The sequence below is a fragment of the Ictidomys tridecemlineatus genome, chromosome 1, assembly GCF_052094955.1.
Source record: "Ictidomys tridecemlineatus isolate mIctTri1 chromosome 1, mIctTri1.hap1, whole genome shotgun sequence".
Classification (NCBI taxonomy): Eukaryota; Metazoa; Chordata; class Mammalia; order Rodentia; family Sciuridae; genus Ictidomys; species Ictidomys tridecemlineatus.
The window spans coordinates 33237017-33255491 of record NC_135477.1 but is presented as its reverse complement, the minus strand read 5'-3'; the positions used below and the strand labels follow the sequence as shown (position 1 = coordinate 33255491).

The following is an 18475-nucleotide window of genomic DNA, read 5'->3' as shown; positions in this document are numbered from 1 at the left end:
TTTTTTAGTTCAACAGAAATAGATGATATGCTTAGAAAATCAACAAATCTGCTGCTGACCAGAACTTTGAATAGCTGTTTATTGAACCTTATTAGAAAGCCCCATATAGGTTTGACAGAGGTAGGTTAAGAAGACATATACAACCAAATAGTTTTTTATATGAAAAAATTTATAGATTATTGCTGAACATCATAATATAAAACTGGCTTGGTATTTTATTTATTTGTTCTTTCTTAGATATACGTGACTGTAGAGAGCATTTTGACATATTATACATACATGGAAAATAATTATTTTAATTAGGATCTCATTATTGTGGTTGTACTTGATAATGGAGTTTCACTGGTAGTGTATGTATATATGAACATAGGAAAGTTATCTCAGATTCATTCTACTGTCTTTTCTAATCCCATCCTCCCTCCCTTTCCTTCATTCCCTTTTATCTAATCCAATGTGCATCTTCTCATGTTTTCATTTATTTACATCAGAAATAAAGGAAATGTGAGAAAATGCATTTAAATATCTCATTGCCAGTCTTTACATGGAGGATCAAAATTCTCAATCCTCATGTTTTTTTACTTATTTAATGTATGAGATTGGAAAAGTACTATGGAAAGCTATTTTAAAATTATTGGCAGTTGGATTCTTGGTGTATCCATATATATTTTTTAATGATGTTAGCAGTATTTGCATCAGGCTTTTAACATCAGATAATCAGTTGTTTCCTGTGTTGCTATAATTATGCAGAAATGGTACAGTGTCTGGAAGTAATAATGCTGTTTTAAAAAATCAGATAGTTTTGCATATGTGTAAATTGCATTTTACTGTATATATATATATTTTGTGTTTTCTAGCTAGTGCAAATCATCATAAACACAACACACCTGGAACAAGCTTGTAAATACCTTGAGGACTTTATAACTAACATTACAAATATTTCTCAAGAAACTGTTCATACCACAAGACTTTATGGACTTTCTACTTTTAAGGTATATAAAATCTGACCAAAGTTTTCTATTCAATTACTGTAGCAAAATTAGGTAATTAAAGACAAATTTTTTGGTGTGATTTCATTGTATTTCTAAATATTGAGAATTAGAGCTAATTATTGTCAACAAGCAGATAAATGTCAGTTCCTTTTTGGCATTTTAAATATTAATAAAACATTTTAAACTTCAATAAAAATGGAGAGAAACATTGATTTTCTACACTGAATTACATTTTGTTTATGGTTTGAAAACAAATGTAAGGTTGAATTAGGCTAGCTGAATTTTAGAGTTCAATAATTAATTTTACATGTGTGTGTGTTTGGAAATGAAAAATATGAGATAAATAAGTGTGAGATTTGCTTTTCATCCCTTATTGACTCTATACTGAAGAAAAAAATATGTCACAGAAGTTCTTTTTTCTGGATGAAAAGATTTATATTTGTATAGTAGCAGGGGATATACTGAAAGATGAATTGATGGTTGTTTTTAGCAGAGTGCAAGGTTCAATAATTTTATGTTTGTGTTATTGATTTGGAAACACAAATGATACATTGGAATAGGCTAGCATTGTAAATTTCCTTGTAAGGAATATTTTATTGAATTAATTATAAACCACTTACTGATCCCTTCTAACTTTAAAAATTCAAAAGAATTTTTATCTTCCTACTTTTTCTATATTATAAATTATTCATTTTATCTCCTAAAATTATATTGTAATAATTTATTTTTAAAATTAAGTGCACTTGTATTTAGATATAATTAACTTAATGTTAATATTTACTCTGAATGTGCAAAGCCCAGAAACAACTGTGGGTTCCCAAAATTATCTATTTGGTCCCTAAATCTTATGCTTCCCCGATGACTCTTAAGCTCATGTTGTCAGCCTGATACAGAAGACAAATTCAGAATGGCATCTGTGTCAGTGGACTTATAAAATTAGAATTGAGACAGAACGATGTGAAAAAGCAGGCATTCATTTATTCAATAATATAATGTAGTGATTAAGAGTATATACTCTGGAGTAGACTGCTATGTGACCTGTGCAAGTTTTTTAACATTAATGACTATAAATTTCTTCATGTGTAAAATCAGAGTAACAATATACTATCTACCTCATGAGGTTATAAAGATTAAAGGAGATAGCACAGAGCAATTCATTGTTTATCAGTTATGCTCTGAGCGCTCTATTAGGCCCCAAGTATACAAATATCTGTAACTTCCCTGAAGAAGCTCACAGGAAGAAAAAACTGTAAAAGATACTTAACAGTATCACTTAAGTATTATAAGGGGAGAGTACAATTTTGGACCTTTATTTATCCAAACATGCATTGATCTTCAGCTTTTATCTTTCTTTTTTCCTTCTTTGTGGTACTGGGGATTCAACCCAAGGGTGCTCTACCACTGAGCTATATTCCCAGTTCTTTCTTTCTTTCTTTTTTTTTCTTTTTTTTTTTAATTTTGAGACAGTGTCTCGTTAAATTGCCCAGACTGGCCTTGAACTTGTGATCCTCTTGCCTCAGCTTCACCAGTGTCTATGATTCCAGATGTGTGCCACTGCCTTCAGAAACCCTTAGCTTTTATATTAGATTTTTTAAATAATCTCTCTCTCAGTTGTTCTTTCTGTCCTTATATTCATGTATGCTGCAGACCCTGACAAGAGGGGATTTATTTAGGCTTAGAGTTGTAAGCCTAATTGACTGCTCACATTAAATTTGATCTGCTTACTCAGTACTCTGAATAAAATATGAAATACCTTGGTGTTTCTAAGGATTTTCAAGCAATTGTTTATTATCAGTTAGAATCAAAGATGCTGGAACATGGTGCTCTTATATTGGGAGATCTTGAAACTGTTTCTCAAAATCTGACTGTTGGGAGAGAATTTTAGAAATATTAGCTCTGGTTCACCACTCCATAGTTGTAGATATTTAGTTGAAACACCAACTACCATCATATACCCTTAGGTGGGTTTCCTTGGAAATCAGAAATCAAGTTCTGCCACTACAAATAGCATAGCTTCCTCATTTTTTGTTATTCTTTGTTTTATTTTCACTTAGAGCTTAGTAAATATTTCTTTGTTTCATCCTATGTTTCATATTATAACAAGAGCTGTTTTGTGCTCATTATTGGAAAATCAAGTATTTGTTTCTACATTTTGATTTATTTCGAGAGGAATTTGTCTTGAATTGTGATATGAGGAAGTGGTTCAGCAGGGAGAATTGTTAACTCAATGTTAGAGTGAATTACTCAGGGACATTGGGGAATTTCCATTCATATTGAACAGTCAATGTGTTGCCTATTCCACAGAGATGATTGAGGTACAGTCTTAGTTATGGATATTAGATTGAATTGCTTAGTTAACCTCTTAGCCTAATTCTTTTCAATCCAATAACCCTACAAAACATTCTTGTTTGGTTTCTTAAGGGTCATGGAAACAAGCATTTTCATGATTCCTTTACCATACCTCTATTTGTTTTTCTTCCAAAATGCACATATGCATACATATGATATATGTGCTCATGTATGTCATCTGTTTATTTTCTAAATTATTATAGATTTTCTTATTAGCTTACCTTTTACTTTGCTGAATCTGTGAGTGGTATTAGAGGTACAACAGAAGTTACTACCCTAAAACAGTACTTCAACTTATTGAAATTAACTTGGACCCACACAGAGCCACTTAAAAATAATGTAAGAGTTATGCTCACTGAAAAAAATTTGCATCAGGATAGAGAGATGAAATGGGAATATCATTTCCTTTTTGGTTTATGTTGTAGAGGAATGATCCCAGTTCTCTCTCTTTGGCACCAGGGATCTTTTAACTTGGTTCCATGGAACTTTTCCAGTCTGTCACCCTGAAGAGTTTCTTTCTGAGTCCTGGTAGTGATTGCAACTGTAAGTCAATCACAATAATATGGCATAATGAAAAAATGTGTTGAAAAATAGCCAAGTGAAATAGTGCTCCTTTACTAATTTAATTAGAAGCATAAAGAGACAAATCTTTCTTTCATTTTAAAGTTGTTGTTAGGTACCAAATATAAGAATTAAGTAACTTTTCTTGATTGTCAAACTGGTATCTAAAGCATCTAATGAAATTAGCTATTTATTTTTTAAAACTATGATTCCTTAAATTGGCTTGTCCTCCTGTCCATCTTACTCATTATTATACTCCTTCCCCCATCATGACTAAATATTAGGTTTGTTGTATTGTCTTATCTGTTTTTCCCCTGTTTTGTCAATACTGACATTAAGATAATGATTTGGATGCTATGTGTGGTATAATTAACATTTAGAAATTTCTGGATCAAAATTATGGCTTACTGTAACATTGTTTTTTGAAGAAAAGCAGGAAAAAATTAACTAGGGAAAATAGTCTTGTGACAGTTCCAGGGCCATCTGCTACTTAGATTTTTAAGGCCCCAAAAAGGTTATTGAACTGTTTGCCTTATTCTGAATGAGCAAAATTAAACATAGCCTTTTTTTCCCCTTAGATACTCAATAAAATGTTCAAATAGGATACTTGTAATAGAGCTACTAAGAAAAAATTTGATAGAAACTAACAGAAAAATTATCTCAAACTTTCTTAAACAATAATGGGGCCTGGTGGAGTCACATGCTCCTAAAGCCACCGAGCAACATAATGGCACTCCATCTTGAAACAGAAACAAAAACAACCAACTAAACAAAAAACTGCAATAATTTTTTGTCAAAGTAACTGAAAAGTCCAAAGACAGGGCAGATTTCAGGTGAGGATGAAGCCTGCTGCTCAGGATGTATCACCAAGGACCCAGAGTCTCTCCTTTATTTAGCTCTACTTTATGCAATTTTGACCTCATTTTCAGACACCATGTGATGACCCAGTACCTGTAGGTGCTCTCCTGGTAGCAGAATGGTTGCCTGGTCCCAGTTCCAAACCTCACATTTTCATGCCTTATCATCTGAAGAGAGAGAAAATGTTTCTTTCACTAGCTGCTGTGGAGTTCCCTGTATAAGAGGATGGAAACTGCGAATTTTCTTATACTCATCAAGATTCATCCTTGGAGCCAGATATAGGTTCAGTCTTGCCTGAACCAAATATCTGTGAATGTTTTCCAAAACATGTTTGAAGACTGCTCCAAAAGGGAGAATAAATGACAAACAGAAAATTATAGATGTGTATTTCTATTTAGCTTTCATTCAAAACACATGCTTATGGATTAGGAGGTACAGATGAAGTTTATACATGTTTGAAAAATCCCTCTGGGGTAGTTCTGCTGTGCACCAATGGTTGAAAACCACAGATAGTATGACCTCATTTAATTTTTATGCATTGCAATAAAAAATAGTTCTCAAATTCTGCTCAATACATTTCTGCCTCCAGAGGGCACTGTTTCTGTAACAAGCAAAGGAAGAATGAAAGAATTTGTTTATAAGCTGAATGTTTTTAAATTTTATGTTAAGATTTAAATAAGATTTAAACTGACCTTCATAAGATCACTTCATGCAGTATCGAGGTCATATATGTTTCCTAATGATTGTATTTGGATTACAAAATAAGTAAAACTTTTAGTCATTAGAAATGTTGTCTTAAAATGTGTTCCTGCTCAGAAATTCTGTCTGAATTTTTCTTTCACATAGCATAGCCACTAACTTCCTGATTTAGATTTCTTGGCTTTCCTTTATAGTTTATGGACTATAATAAACTTCTTAAAATATTAAATACTTCTCCTTCCAATTTAAAAAAAATCTTGAAAAAAGTTGGTTTGAACCTAAATAGTTTATAGGGAAAGTAGAACCTGCCCTTGGTGTTACCTCAGAAAAGTAAACTAAACACCAAAGTTCTTGACAGTAACAACAATGAAAATAATAAATTTTTATATTTCCACTTTATTGTTGCTTAGTTTCTTTTCTTTTCTTTTTTCTTTTTTGTGAATCACTTTATCATGAAACATGAAGTCCAGAAAGCACGCAATTATAATTACTTCATTTGACTATAATGTGAATGACTTTATTGTCATCATTTTAATAATTTTTCTTTTTTCAAATAAAAGACTGTTTTGTTTTTCCTCATGGCTTCAAATTTTGTAGATATTTTCTCACTCTTTCAATTTTTGGTTAGCATTTTAGTTGTCCCATATTACTTTTAAAAAATTCAGGAAAATATTAGTTAATACCTTCTTTATTTTAATAACACTGTGTATGGTAAAATAGGGTATTAAATATACCATTAATTTTAAAAGTGAATTTAAATTAGAATCTTTAAAGAATTTCTATTTTATAAAAATCAAAAGCTATAAATCCATAAATTTAGAGGAAAGGAGTCTCTTGAAACTGGCTTAATATTTTGTTAGGGGTGGGGGATATAGTTAGCGGCACAACACTTGGCTAGCACGTGTGACGTCCTAGGTTCAATCCCTAGCATTAAAATAGACAAATAAATAAATAAATAAATAAATAATTTTTTTTGGTTAAGAATCTTCTTTTCTTGCCTACATAAGAGGCTTCCCAGAAAAGCAAGAGAAATCATAAATACAGTCTGAATGTATATAGGAAATGTAATAGAAGATAGAAACAATCAGTCTCTCAATTTTCTTTGCCTTATAATAGAAATGTTGAATATGGGATGATTATACAACACTGAGCTTTAGGTCTCTTTTATCTGAGTGGTGTATGGAATTTTTGTTTAGCTTCACTTCTGTTGTGACCTATATTAATCCATTTAGATTCAACAAAGACAGTGAGTCATGAAAAAGGACTAATAATGAATGTTGGGGCAAAATGGAAAGTGATAAATGAGCATTTTTTTAAATATATGGCTTCAAGAAATTGACTTACAAGTGGTATTAAGATGTGTTATGGTATAGTTCTGTAGGTTATAAGCATTTGTCATCTTAATAATATGTTGTTAGGGATGTTGTTAGGGAAGTTGAAGAGAGATGTGTATTACTGCTATTGATAATACTTATTATCTATGTTCCCATTGGCTAGTTGCTAGTGTTTCACATTTAAAAAAATCTTTCTGTGAATGTTCAATATGCATTTTTTCTCCACTACATGCAAATAACTTTTGTAAGTTAAGTTAACTTGGGCAATTTGGAAGGCTTGAAATACTGATATGTTAATCATCTTTATGCAGTTCACTTAATATACATTTATTGACCATTACTAGCTACCTAACACTAGTAGGTGTAAGGAAACTAATCATGTTTTTAAATGATAGGTGCCTAGTACAGTTACTTTGAATTAATGATAGAAGTTTGCATAATGTCCTGTGAGATAGGGATGATTGTTACTTCCTTTGAAATAATAATAATCCAAGGATCTACAAAAGTTATTTTGCGCAAGATGTAAAGATATAGTGGGACGCAAACCCCTTCCCATTTTTCTCAAATCCCTTTCCACTTTTTCTGTTAAGTAAATTAAAATTCTGGCCCATATTCTTTAAGTACATCAAAGAAAACTTTATGGTCCATTTCTTCATTATTTATTATTAGCAAGGATGACAATTTTTTAAATGGCCACAATTCTTAACACTTCTTTCATTGAGCAGTGTGTGTGTGGGGCGGGGGGAGGTCTATGTCCCTCCTTCCTGATATGGGTAGACTTGTGATTGCTTTGATCACAAGTCAACTAGTACAGTGAAAGCATTGTAAGACATCTGAAGCTAGGACATAAAAGGCAGTGTAACTTCCACTTTACTCCAAGCATGTGGGCATGGACCCTGAGCTGCCATTTCATGAGGAAACCAAGCCATATGGAGAAATTACCTATACCAGGTGCCAGTCATATGAGTGGGGGGCCTCCAGAATGATTCTAACTCTTCATTGTTGAATCTTATTCTCAGACTCAAGTTGTTCCAGCTGAATCCCAGCTATTATAGAGTAAAATCATCTCCCACCCCTAGAACCTGAGAACATAATAAAATGCTTTTTTCAAACCATTAAGTTTTGGGGTAGTTTATTATTCAGCAGTAGTAACTGGAATAGCAACTGATATAAACACTTCTCCCTAGGTTCCTATTTTTGCATATCATCTGGTAGCTTTTCTTCCATGACACCTTTTTTTCCAGCCTAAATGATCTCTCCTTTCTTGCTATACTTTCACTATACATGTAGTCAATACTGATTTATTCATATTTATTTATTCATTCTGTGAATATTTTACATTCGATTCTTTTCTATTCCAAATAGATTATAAACTTCTTCAACATTTTCATTTAATAAGTACTTAGTTGCTATCTACTATACATCAAGTTCTGTTCTAGGTGCTGGGGATACATTGTTGAACAAAAATAGGCACAAATTTCTGCCTTAATTGAACTTACTTATTTTTGTATAACTTATTCCTGCATTGCTCAGAGTGCTGCACATATAGTGACTAATAAATTATTATTGATAAATACTAGTTTTTAGCTTCTCAAGATTTCTATGAGATAAGGTTAGAAATTTTAATGAAGAGAGACTAAAAGCGTAAGTTACTATAAATAACTATTTTGAGTCATCTCATTTTGCTACCACCATATTTAGTAGTACTTCATAACGGTTTCTGCTAATGCCATGAACATTAACTTATCCTAAATTCCTTTTTTATTTAAAGTAGTATTTATCTTTACTTTCTTCTATAGCTGAGGAGAGGCACTATTGAAGGTTTTTATTGTTTATGTGAAATTGGTATTAGATCTTTGAGTAGAAAGAAGAAAAATCCTTCTTGGAATTCCTGTTCCAGTTCTACAGTGAAGCTAAACATGCAGATGGAAATATATCTACTGGTAGTTGGTTTTCCTCAGCAGGGGGTGGCAGTGAGTAGTAAGTGATTAGACAGTATGAAAATTGGACTAGGAACAAAAAAGTGTTACAATATGAAGATGATACATTTTGATCATTCATATTTACTTCCTTTATGCTCTTTTTTCTTTTTGGTACTGGGGGTTGAACTTAGGGGCACTCAACCACTGAGCCATATCCCCAGCCCTATTTTGTATTTTATTTAGAGACAGGATCTCACTGAGTTGCTTATTAGTGCCTTGCTTTTGCTATGGGATTACAGGCATATACCACCACGCCCGGCTACTTTCTCATATACACTTTAAAAAAAATTTAAGGCACTCAAACCAAAAATACCTTTGAGCATTATGTTTTTTAAATATTTTCTTAGTTGTACATAGACACAATATCTTTATTTTATTTATTTATTTTTATGTGGTGCTGAGGATCGAACCTAGTACCTCTCACATGTGAGGCAAGCACTCTACCACTGAGCTACATGCCAAGCCCATCCTGATTGTAATTTTGAAGTTCTGACTCAAGTAGCATTGCTTCCACAAAGCTTTATCTGACAAATATGTACTAATTATTTTCTCCTTTGTTTGCTCAGGATGGTTTGCAAAACTTTTAATGTCACATTAATCACATTTGATTATGTTGCATCTTTTCTTGCATTATAAATCCTTGATGTTAGAAACTATCTTACCCATTCCATTGTCTTTATAGTGTTCTTACTCATAGACATGGTATAAATGGTATATTAGGTGAAATTGTATTCAAATGTACAATGTGACTAATAATGGTGAGTGATACTAGGTCTCTCAAGGCATTAGTTTAAATAGGTATTCATTTTTTCAGAAATAGTGCTTAGCTACTTAAATAAAATTAAATCCAACTCCAAAGTGCTACTGTCACATATTTGTGAATTTTATAAATTTTTTTCTCTTATTAATTTTTTTTTCATTTCATTGTGGCCAGAGAACATACGTAATGGTGTGCCTTCAGTACTTTTAAGGCTTGTTTTATGTCTTAACATATGCTGTTTTCTGGAATGTGACCCACTTAGCAACACATTTGAGTACACACTTTTTTTTTAAATTTAAGGTATTCCAACCAAAATTTTGAAGATGGTTTAGATATCCATTCTCTGCTATTTTTGTTGAGGTTACTCCTATCATTTCTTTTGTCCTCAGAGAAATTAATCATCTACTTCTTCTACTACCTTTTAAACTCAAAGCATTACAGTTTGTTCTCTGTATCCATGGAGTCCATATCTGTGGGTTCAGCCAACCTTGGGTCAAAAATACCTACGGAAAAATTTTTGTTTGTACTGTACATGTACAGACATTTCTTGTCATTGTTTCTAAACTGTATGGTGTAACAACTATTTACATAGTGTTTACATTGCCTTAAGTATTATAAGTAATCTAGAGATGATTTAAAATATATGAGAGGATGCTCTAGGTTATATGCAAATACCATTTTATATAAAAGACTTATGTGTCCTTGGAATTACATATGGGAGAAAATAAGGGAGACATTTAGGAATAAACCCCACTTCACTCCTGAGATACTGAAAGGCAACTATATTTCATATTTTTTTCTATGATAATCTAGCTTTCTTTTCCTCGGTGGGAAGGCATGATCTTCTGCATTACTGACTTTTTTGTTTTCCCATTTCTTAGGGTCTTCTTAACGTTATGAGAATAAGTTGGGAATTAATATCTCATAAAGTATCTGGTCACACAAAGAAAAAACAGGTGACAAGTTGAAAAAGAAAGAAGAAAATATGTGATATTCAGTCAAATAAACAGAGTAGTATTAAGAAGTTAACAGTTTTCCTGGGCTTTGAATAAATGACTAAAATATTAGACCAAAGACCAAAGAAAAGTATAAGATAAAATTTATAATTTTAAGCAAACTTGCTTTATTATCTGCTTCTGTAATGGTTTCTTATTTTTTCTTTTTTGCTATTATTTTGTTTTGTCAGGATGCTCGACATGCTGCAGAAGGAGAAATATATACCAAACTCAATCAAAAAATTGATGAATTTGTTCAGCTTGCTGATTATGACTGGACAATGTCTGAACCAGATGGAAGAGCTAGTGGTTATTTAATGGATCTTATTAATTTTTTGAGAAGTATCTTTCAAGTGTTTACTCATCTGCCTGTAAGTATGAACAATTTTTAAAAATTGTAGTATAAATTTGCTTATAAAATGTTTTAGAATTTAACTCTAGATTGGGTTTACTTGTTTAAATAAAATTCCTAGATTGTATATTTCCTTTTCCATTATTATAAATCAGTTTATAAGGACTGAGCATGTAGCTCAGTATAGAACACTTGCCTAGCATGTGTGAGGCCCTGGGTTCAATTTCCAACCTGCAAAAAAAAAAAAAAAGAAAGAACACCAAACCAAAAACAGTCTAGTCTAGTCCTTTTAATAAATCAGTTTATAAGGATCATAACTTAGCCAGTTTTTTGAGGTTCTAATTTATTTTACTTTCTAACCAAAAAATTTATTTTCACTAAAACCAAAGCAAAACCCTGAAACTGACAATGTAGACTTAAATAGAAATAAATACTAGTAGAAGTTTTTGGAAAAATCAGTATAATCAATGGTTTTTCTAGTTATAAAGGGCCAAGAAGTCACTGACTAGTTTTTATACCAGAGATGAAAAGTAAAACAAGCATGTTCTGTCCTGGTACATGTTCTTAGTTCATGTATATCTTGAACTTCAGTTGATGAAACAATTTAAAAAAAATTAGAGCAAGGACATTTGGATGTAAATAGGCTGAACATCAGATTCTCCAGATGAGGACTACAAAGGCCAAAGGGTGGGATGGACATGCTCTTATTAAATGTATCTAGAAAATAATATAACCACTGTGAAAACAGAAATACAGTAGTTTTACACAAATAAAATAGGAATAAATTTTATCAACATTTCTATCATATGATAGAAGATGTAGCTGAACATAAAAAATAAACTATTTAATTCAAAACTTAGCTAACTACCACCAACCCTCTTCCTTGTTTGAAATGGAGGGGAAAAAAAAAAGTATTTTCCTTATTCTTACCCTATCCTCTTTCCCCATTAGGAGTTGTTCCAAAGAGCTAATTAGAGAAATTGAGGGAAGGTGTTTCTATAGAAATAAATAGAAGAACATCTTAAAAGAGATTTTAATCATGGCTCTTGGTCAAAGAAATTTTAGGTGCTTACCTGGGGATGATATTTTGTTTCTAATTGCTGTCCTTGAATTTATTTTAAAAACCTGTAAATATTGTTAATTAAATTTTACATCAACTGATTTCTAAAAAAGTGCTTTTCTTGTAGTATGCACTAAATAATTATTGAGTTAATTTGAATTCACCTTGTCAGTATAAATCTCTATGCTTCTATCCAAAAGCAATCTTCAAGGATAAATATATACAAAATGTATATATTGTGTTTTTATGTTGTAATATCTGCATCACAAGTTGGTAAGAAGTGATAGATAGGAATTTTATGTATACATGGGATAAAATTAAGAGAGATTATATGTTAGAAATGTTTGGGATAAATTCCTCACTTTAGAAGGCTCATATCCTGGAGGAAATCCCAGTTTCTCAAAAGAGACTGATTACTTTGTGAGAAACAGACTCTTAGTCTAACTAGATTCAATCACTTACCTGATACATTGTGATATTTTGTCTGATTTTAAGTGAGTTTTTATATGCCATTTAAAATTTTTATCTTATCTACATGGGATTTTCTATAAAGAAAATAAATTTTTATACAGTGTAGACAGATAAATTCAACAATAAATTTAGGACATGACCAAGCAATTCACAGCTAAGAGAATGTTCTTACAATAGTATGTTCTTATTTAAGAATGAACTAAAAGAATTTTTAAGCAAAAATATTATGATATTGACTGTGATAAATTTTAATTATAATTAATAGAGCAACTATATTGTGACTTAGTATATTCCCTGAAACTCTGAAATTATATAAAATATTGAACTAGATTGTTTTCTTTCAAGAAAATTGACATAGTTACTAAATGCATAATTTATCTAAACCAAATATGACATTATGTAAGCTATCATTTTTAAATATTTTAAGCTGAAAATGATTTCTTAGTTTTAGATTATTTGTGGACTGAGATAGAGAGACCAATTCCAAAGTTCTTCAACCCTCAAAGAAGCTTCAGAATATATTTATTTATCACATCTAGTCCCAATTCAGGCAGCAAGCAGAACTAGTTATCCTATTTATAGACATAGGAGGTTAAATAATGTGTCTAATTTTAGACTCATGCCCTATCTTTGGTTTTAGCAATGTTCCTGAAAAATGGGATGAGTTAGTCAGTGGAAGCTGTGAAACTAATGACTCTTTCAAACAGTGCTAATATTGGCCAAAAGTGCAAAAAAATGGGACATGGAAGTAGATTTTCTGCAATAAAAGAAAGTGGCTCTTACTTACCCTGCAACTCTGAAAAGACACAAAATTGAACATGTTCTGTTTAAAATCTCCACCTGTAACTTTACTGAATATTTAGGTTTTTTGTCATTTCTATCACTGTTGCAAAAGAATGTTTTCTTTATCAAAGACTGTCATTATGTACAATTGGCGACCACATTGCCCAGTGAAAAGTTTCATTGATTCCAGAAAAGTTACAATTATCTAACAGAGTTTTGTTCTCTGCTTACAAGATCTGAGAACAGTAGAAGTTAGTAGATAATCATGGTTTTGATGGAGCCTAGGGAAAGAACTCTGTCATTTTCAAATAATGGTAGAAGTAGAAAGCTGTAGGATTTGGAGAACTACCAGTTATGTCTACTTTTTATTTTCTCTCCAAGGTTAAATGAGTGAGAGAATGGATATCTCTTACTTGTTTCTCTTAAGAGTGAATATAAACCTTTTTAGGAAATGGAAAAATAAAAGCTTTTTTGCCTCCATATTTAATTAGCTATTCCTCTTCATTTCATCGTGCTCCAGCAGATAAGACAAGCTCTTTTCTGGCCAGAAGAATTAACAGAAATTGAAATAGTCAGTATTTGTAGTAATCACAGTTATTTTTCCATTACTCAAAGTATTAAGCTTCCTTGCTAACTATGTTTTCTGCCTCAAGGAAACTTGCCTTTTTCATGGCTCATTTAGAATTAAACTCATTAATCTTTTATAGTTTCTACAGGCTTAGGTGCTGAAGTGACGATATTCATAGGATAGGCTCTGGAGTTAGGATGATTGAATTTGAACCTTAATTTATAATTTGCTAGCTATAGGATCCTGGCAACTTATGTAACCTTTCTGTGCCTCTTCCCTTCCACAAAATATAATGTATATATAATATATATTAGTTTCAGATTATTTGTGGACTGTGGAAAATATAATAATATATTTTGGACTGTGGAAAAAATATATATTTGTGGAAAATCTATATGTATAATATATAATCCATTCATTCTCCATAGGACTATTATAGGATGAATTACAATGCCTTGTAAAAACATTGCCTGACAGGGTGCTTGGTGTGAAGTAGGCACTATTAATAAATGTTTTTAAGGTTTAGTTAATATGTGAAATAAAAGTTACTTTTTCCCTGTATCAGTGCCCTTGGAAATAAACAAGTTTTACTATTTCAAAATGTGTAAATGACCCTTCTTTTTTTATAAACTTTCCCTGACAGTTAGAAAATACAGAAGAAAGACAACAAAAAATTAATTTTGTCAAGGGATGATTAGTGTTTTTATTTTAGCCTATATTCTGCCAGTTGATTTTTCCTATGCATTTATGACATATATTTTTTAAACTAATTTATAAGCAAACTTTTTTGTATTGTAAGATTTTATATAAGCCAGAAAATGTTATACTAAGGAAATTTTTAAAAAGCATTAAACATTTACTTCCTGTTAGCATGAATATAAATTAAAGAAATTTTTGAGCCACTTGTACATCTAGGCACTCTCCATGCCTGCCAATGGAACTCAGTAACATTTTGCTCCAACTACTGCTTCAAGACCCCAGAACTGGTCTATTTCTGGAAAGAAGAGTTAACATTTCCTTCCTTCATAAATGTTATTCATGAGTTTGCTTTAATAAAGATAATTTATTGATTTACAACCACTAAGGGATATATATAAATGATAGTTTTTAATTTCATCACAAATATTTATTAACGAAAGGGTCCCAATTATTCAAATGTTATTAACAAATAATTATCTTCTATAGTAGAAATAAATGGGAGCTCTCAAATGATCAGTTTGGCTCATATTTCTTCCTTTTTAAGAACTTTCCATTGTTTTACTTTTAACCATAAGGTAATCTTTTCTGCTTCTTTACTTACTCAAGAGGTGTAAGATTTGTAGATATATCTGATTTCTATTTGACTTTTCAATGTTTTCTTCCCATAAAGATCTTTTCCTTTTGCTTTCAAATATACTTAACTTTTTTTTCCTGCATTAATGAAAGTGGCGTGGACAGTTTTTTTAAAAATACATTTAAAAAAAAATTTAATTGTTGATAGACTTTTATTTTATTTTTTTATATGCGGTGCTGAGAATCGAACCCAGTGCCTCACACATGCCAGGCAAATGTACTATCAGTGAGCCACAGTCCCAGCCCCTAAAAAAGACATTTTTAGAAATGACTTTACCTTTGGCATGTAATTCTCTAATCAAATGTAAATATAATTGGATGTTTTTCAAGAAAATCACTATATGGTTATAGGTGTTTCTCACTTTAGAGAATAAATGTCTGAAAAACTGTTCACAGCAGTATCTGTTAATCAAATTATTCCTCCCAATAGCTTGTACTCTAAGATTAGAGATGCCTTCCTACTGAGAGAAAGTGACCTCAAGATCATACTGGGAAATTGATATTGAGCATACCTCTTCCCAACTGTGTATTCAGTTACATTACACTGGTAGTCATGGTAGGAGTATTTAGAACATTGTAACCAGCAAATGATACAAACCAAGTTTTTTTTTCCTCCAGAGAATCATTGTTAAAAATTAACTAGCACACAACTAAATACAGCTTAACTTTAAAAATCACACTGTAAAACAAACAAACAAACAAACAAAAAACTTAACTCAAAAAGTAAAACATAGTATTGCTCAACAATAAATTGAAAATATGGGATTGGGGCTGTGGCTCAGTGGTAGAGCACTTGCCTGACATGCTTGGGCACTGGGTTCAATCCTCAGCACCACACAAAAATAAAATAAAGGTATTGTGTCTGTCTATAACTAAATATATATATATATATATATATATATATATATATATTAAAAAATAAAATGAAAATACTACAGTAGAAATAACTTTTAAGGGAAATGTGTCACAAGTGTTGTTAGTCTTTAAATGCAGTGCTGTATTTCCTATCTAGTTCCCTTTCAAGGTGTTTTCTTTCAGATGCTTCCTTTGAAAGCGCTTCCCTTTTTTTGATTTGTTTGCCTTAGGCTGTTAGGGTTCTATTGATGTGCTAATTTGATATTCTTTGTAAATTCTCTGTGCTTAAGGCTGTAATCCCTTTTCTTACTAAATGTAGATATCTGATGGGACTGAAGTTTTAATTTCCTTTTTTATTTGTTAATGATTTTTAAGCATATTATGCTCTCTTTAATTGAGAAGCATATATATATGCATATATATTTATATAAGAACATATATATATACACATACACACAATATTAAATGAAGATACATAACTTAGGCAGAAATGGATAGTATCTTAACTGTTAAAATATTCTCTCCTAAAAAATTTTTTCAAGATGTAGCACTGTACTAATATTTTGAGATTTGGGTCCTCGATTTGATTCTTCCAATTAATTGCATTGTGAAAGCAGGCAGATCATTTACCATCTGGATTAATTTACTAATATATTTTATTTCATAGAACTGAAAATAAAGTTTTTCTTGTTTTATTTTACTTTTATTCCAATTAATATGTTAAATGGAAGTAAGCCCAGTAGTCCTGAAAAGTCTGGAATGGAAAACAGCCTCTCTCCTTGCCCTTTCCTATCCTCACTGCCATTCTCCCAGACTACCATTTTTCATCACTGGGTTTTGTTTCTTCTGGTGGTTACCATAATACAAAAATAGAGACTAGCTAGTGATTTCTTGCTATGAAGGATAAAGCACAGGTAGCAACTCCCCCTTTCCCTTTTTCCTCCCATGGATTTTTATATTTTATTTATTGTTTTATATAAAATAGTTGTATTTCGATTTCAATTCTTTCTACTTTAATCACTATCTTAATTCTCTTCTATGTAATGTAATACTATTAGCCTCCCTATCTTTCGTGCCATCATTTCTTCCATCTGGTACTGTTTTCCAATAAGTATACTTTTATTTTTACCTTTATTGAAGTTATTAATATTTACATTATTTTGACAACCACAACCTAATCTATGCATTGTTCTGGGTTGGCTTTTCAAGGTGAATACCAGAAAACAGTACTTTTTAATGTTATGACAATATTGTTCCCTTTAGGCAAGGAGTGAGTACGCTAGGATTTTTTTCCCCTTTCATGTTTGGGGTCTGGTATTTTAAATTCTGGTCATTTAAAGGAGATTATTTTTTCAACATGGCCAAATAGATTCTTTTTTATTATATTCCATATCTACTGAAATTATACTGCATTTTAGATGACTTCATTTTTTTTTTATCTTTGTTGATAAGTGAGTGTTGTATTTTCAAAATATCAAGTGTTTCTAGCCTTCTTTCCTTCATTTGGGTAAAAATCTTCCACAGAGGCCTTTCTTCCAGACTCCTTTGTCTCTAATCTGTACCAGTTGTTCTCTGTAATAGCTGCATAGTCATTTTCCTTTCTTGCTCTCCTGGACTGAGAACTGTTTCCTAGATTTGGTGTGTGTGGGGTGTGTGTGTGTGTGTGTGTGTGTGTGTGTTTTATTGCTTTACTGATTTGTCTTGTGCTGCTTCAGAACTTCCTCAATAATTAATAACTTCCCCTGGAAAGGAAGTACATTATTTAAGTCCTTGAATATCAGAAAATATCTTCTGTGCTCATGTTTTATTAAGAATATGGCTAGTTATATAATTCTAAGTTAAGTAGTTTTTTTCTCTTGCAACTTTCATTGCATGCCTGCATTGTCTTCTGTCATCTGGGTTTTAGAATCTATTTTTAAGTTCTTACTATTAAGAAATACATAGAAACATGTAGAGATGTTAGTCTTTATTTCATTCACTTAGCTATTTACTCAGTGGCCCTTTGCTGAAAATGAGTGTTCTTATTCAGGAGAGGGAAATTATCCTCTATATTTAAAAAAAAATTTTTTTAGTTGTCAATGGGCTTTATTTATTTTTTATATGCGATGCCAAGAATCAGACCCAGTGCCTCACACATGCTAGGCAAGTGTTCTACCACTGAGTCAAAACCTTAGCCCTCCTGTATATTTTTTTGATAATTTTGTTCCTTCCATTTTTCTCTTCTTTGCTAGACTGTCATTAGAGTTCCCAGATTGGTTCTCTGTGTTTCGTACTCTTTTTTCTTTCTATATCCCCATCTTTTTTGTTTTATGTTTTGGAAGATTTGCTTAATTTTATTTTTCCATCTTTCTATATATTTTATTAATTATATTTTTAATTTTTAAGGAACCACCTCTGTTTTTGTGTTCCTTGTTCATAGAATTTTCTTTTCTAATGAATTTATTATCTTTTAAATCTGAATGTAGAAAACTTTTAAAGTTGTTTTCTGTGTCTTACTCTGGAATAGGTTTTTGCTTCTTTATTTTGT

General features: G+C 31.4%; 1 protein-coding gene across 9 annotated transcripts in view; it reads left to right on the top strand.

Annotated features, from left to right (window-relative positions):
* The window catches only part of Exoc6 (exocyst complex component 6), a 193190-nt gene that overhangs the window by 111186 nt on the left and 63529 nt on the right, over positions 1 to 18475 (top strand). For all 9 annotated transcript variants that reach the window (XR_013434312.1, XM_078037990.1, XM_078038005.1 and 6 more), the window contains 3 exons: positions 9 to 120; positions 855 to 989; positions 10719 to 10898. Coding sequence is in view for 8 of the 9 variants with exons in the window: in XM_078037990.1 (XP_077894116.1) it covers positions 9 to 120; positions 855 to 989; positions 10719 to 10898 (427 nt within the window). In the remaining variant the exon portion in view is untranslated. The remainder of the gene's footprint in view (positions 1 to 8; positions 121 to 854; positions 990 to 10718; positions 10899 to 18475) is intronic.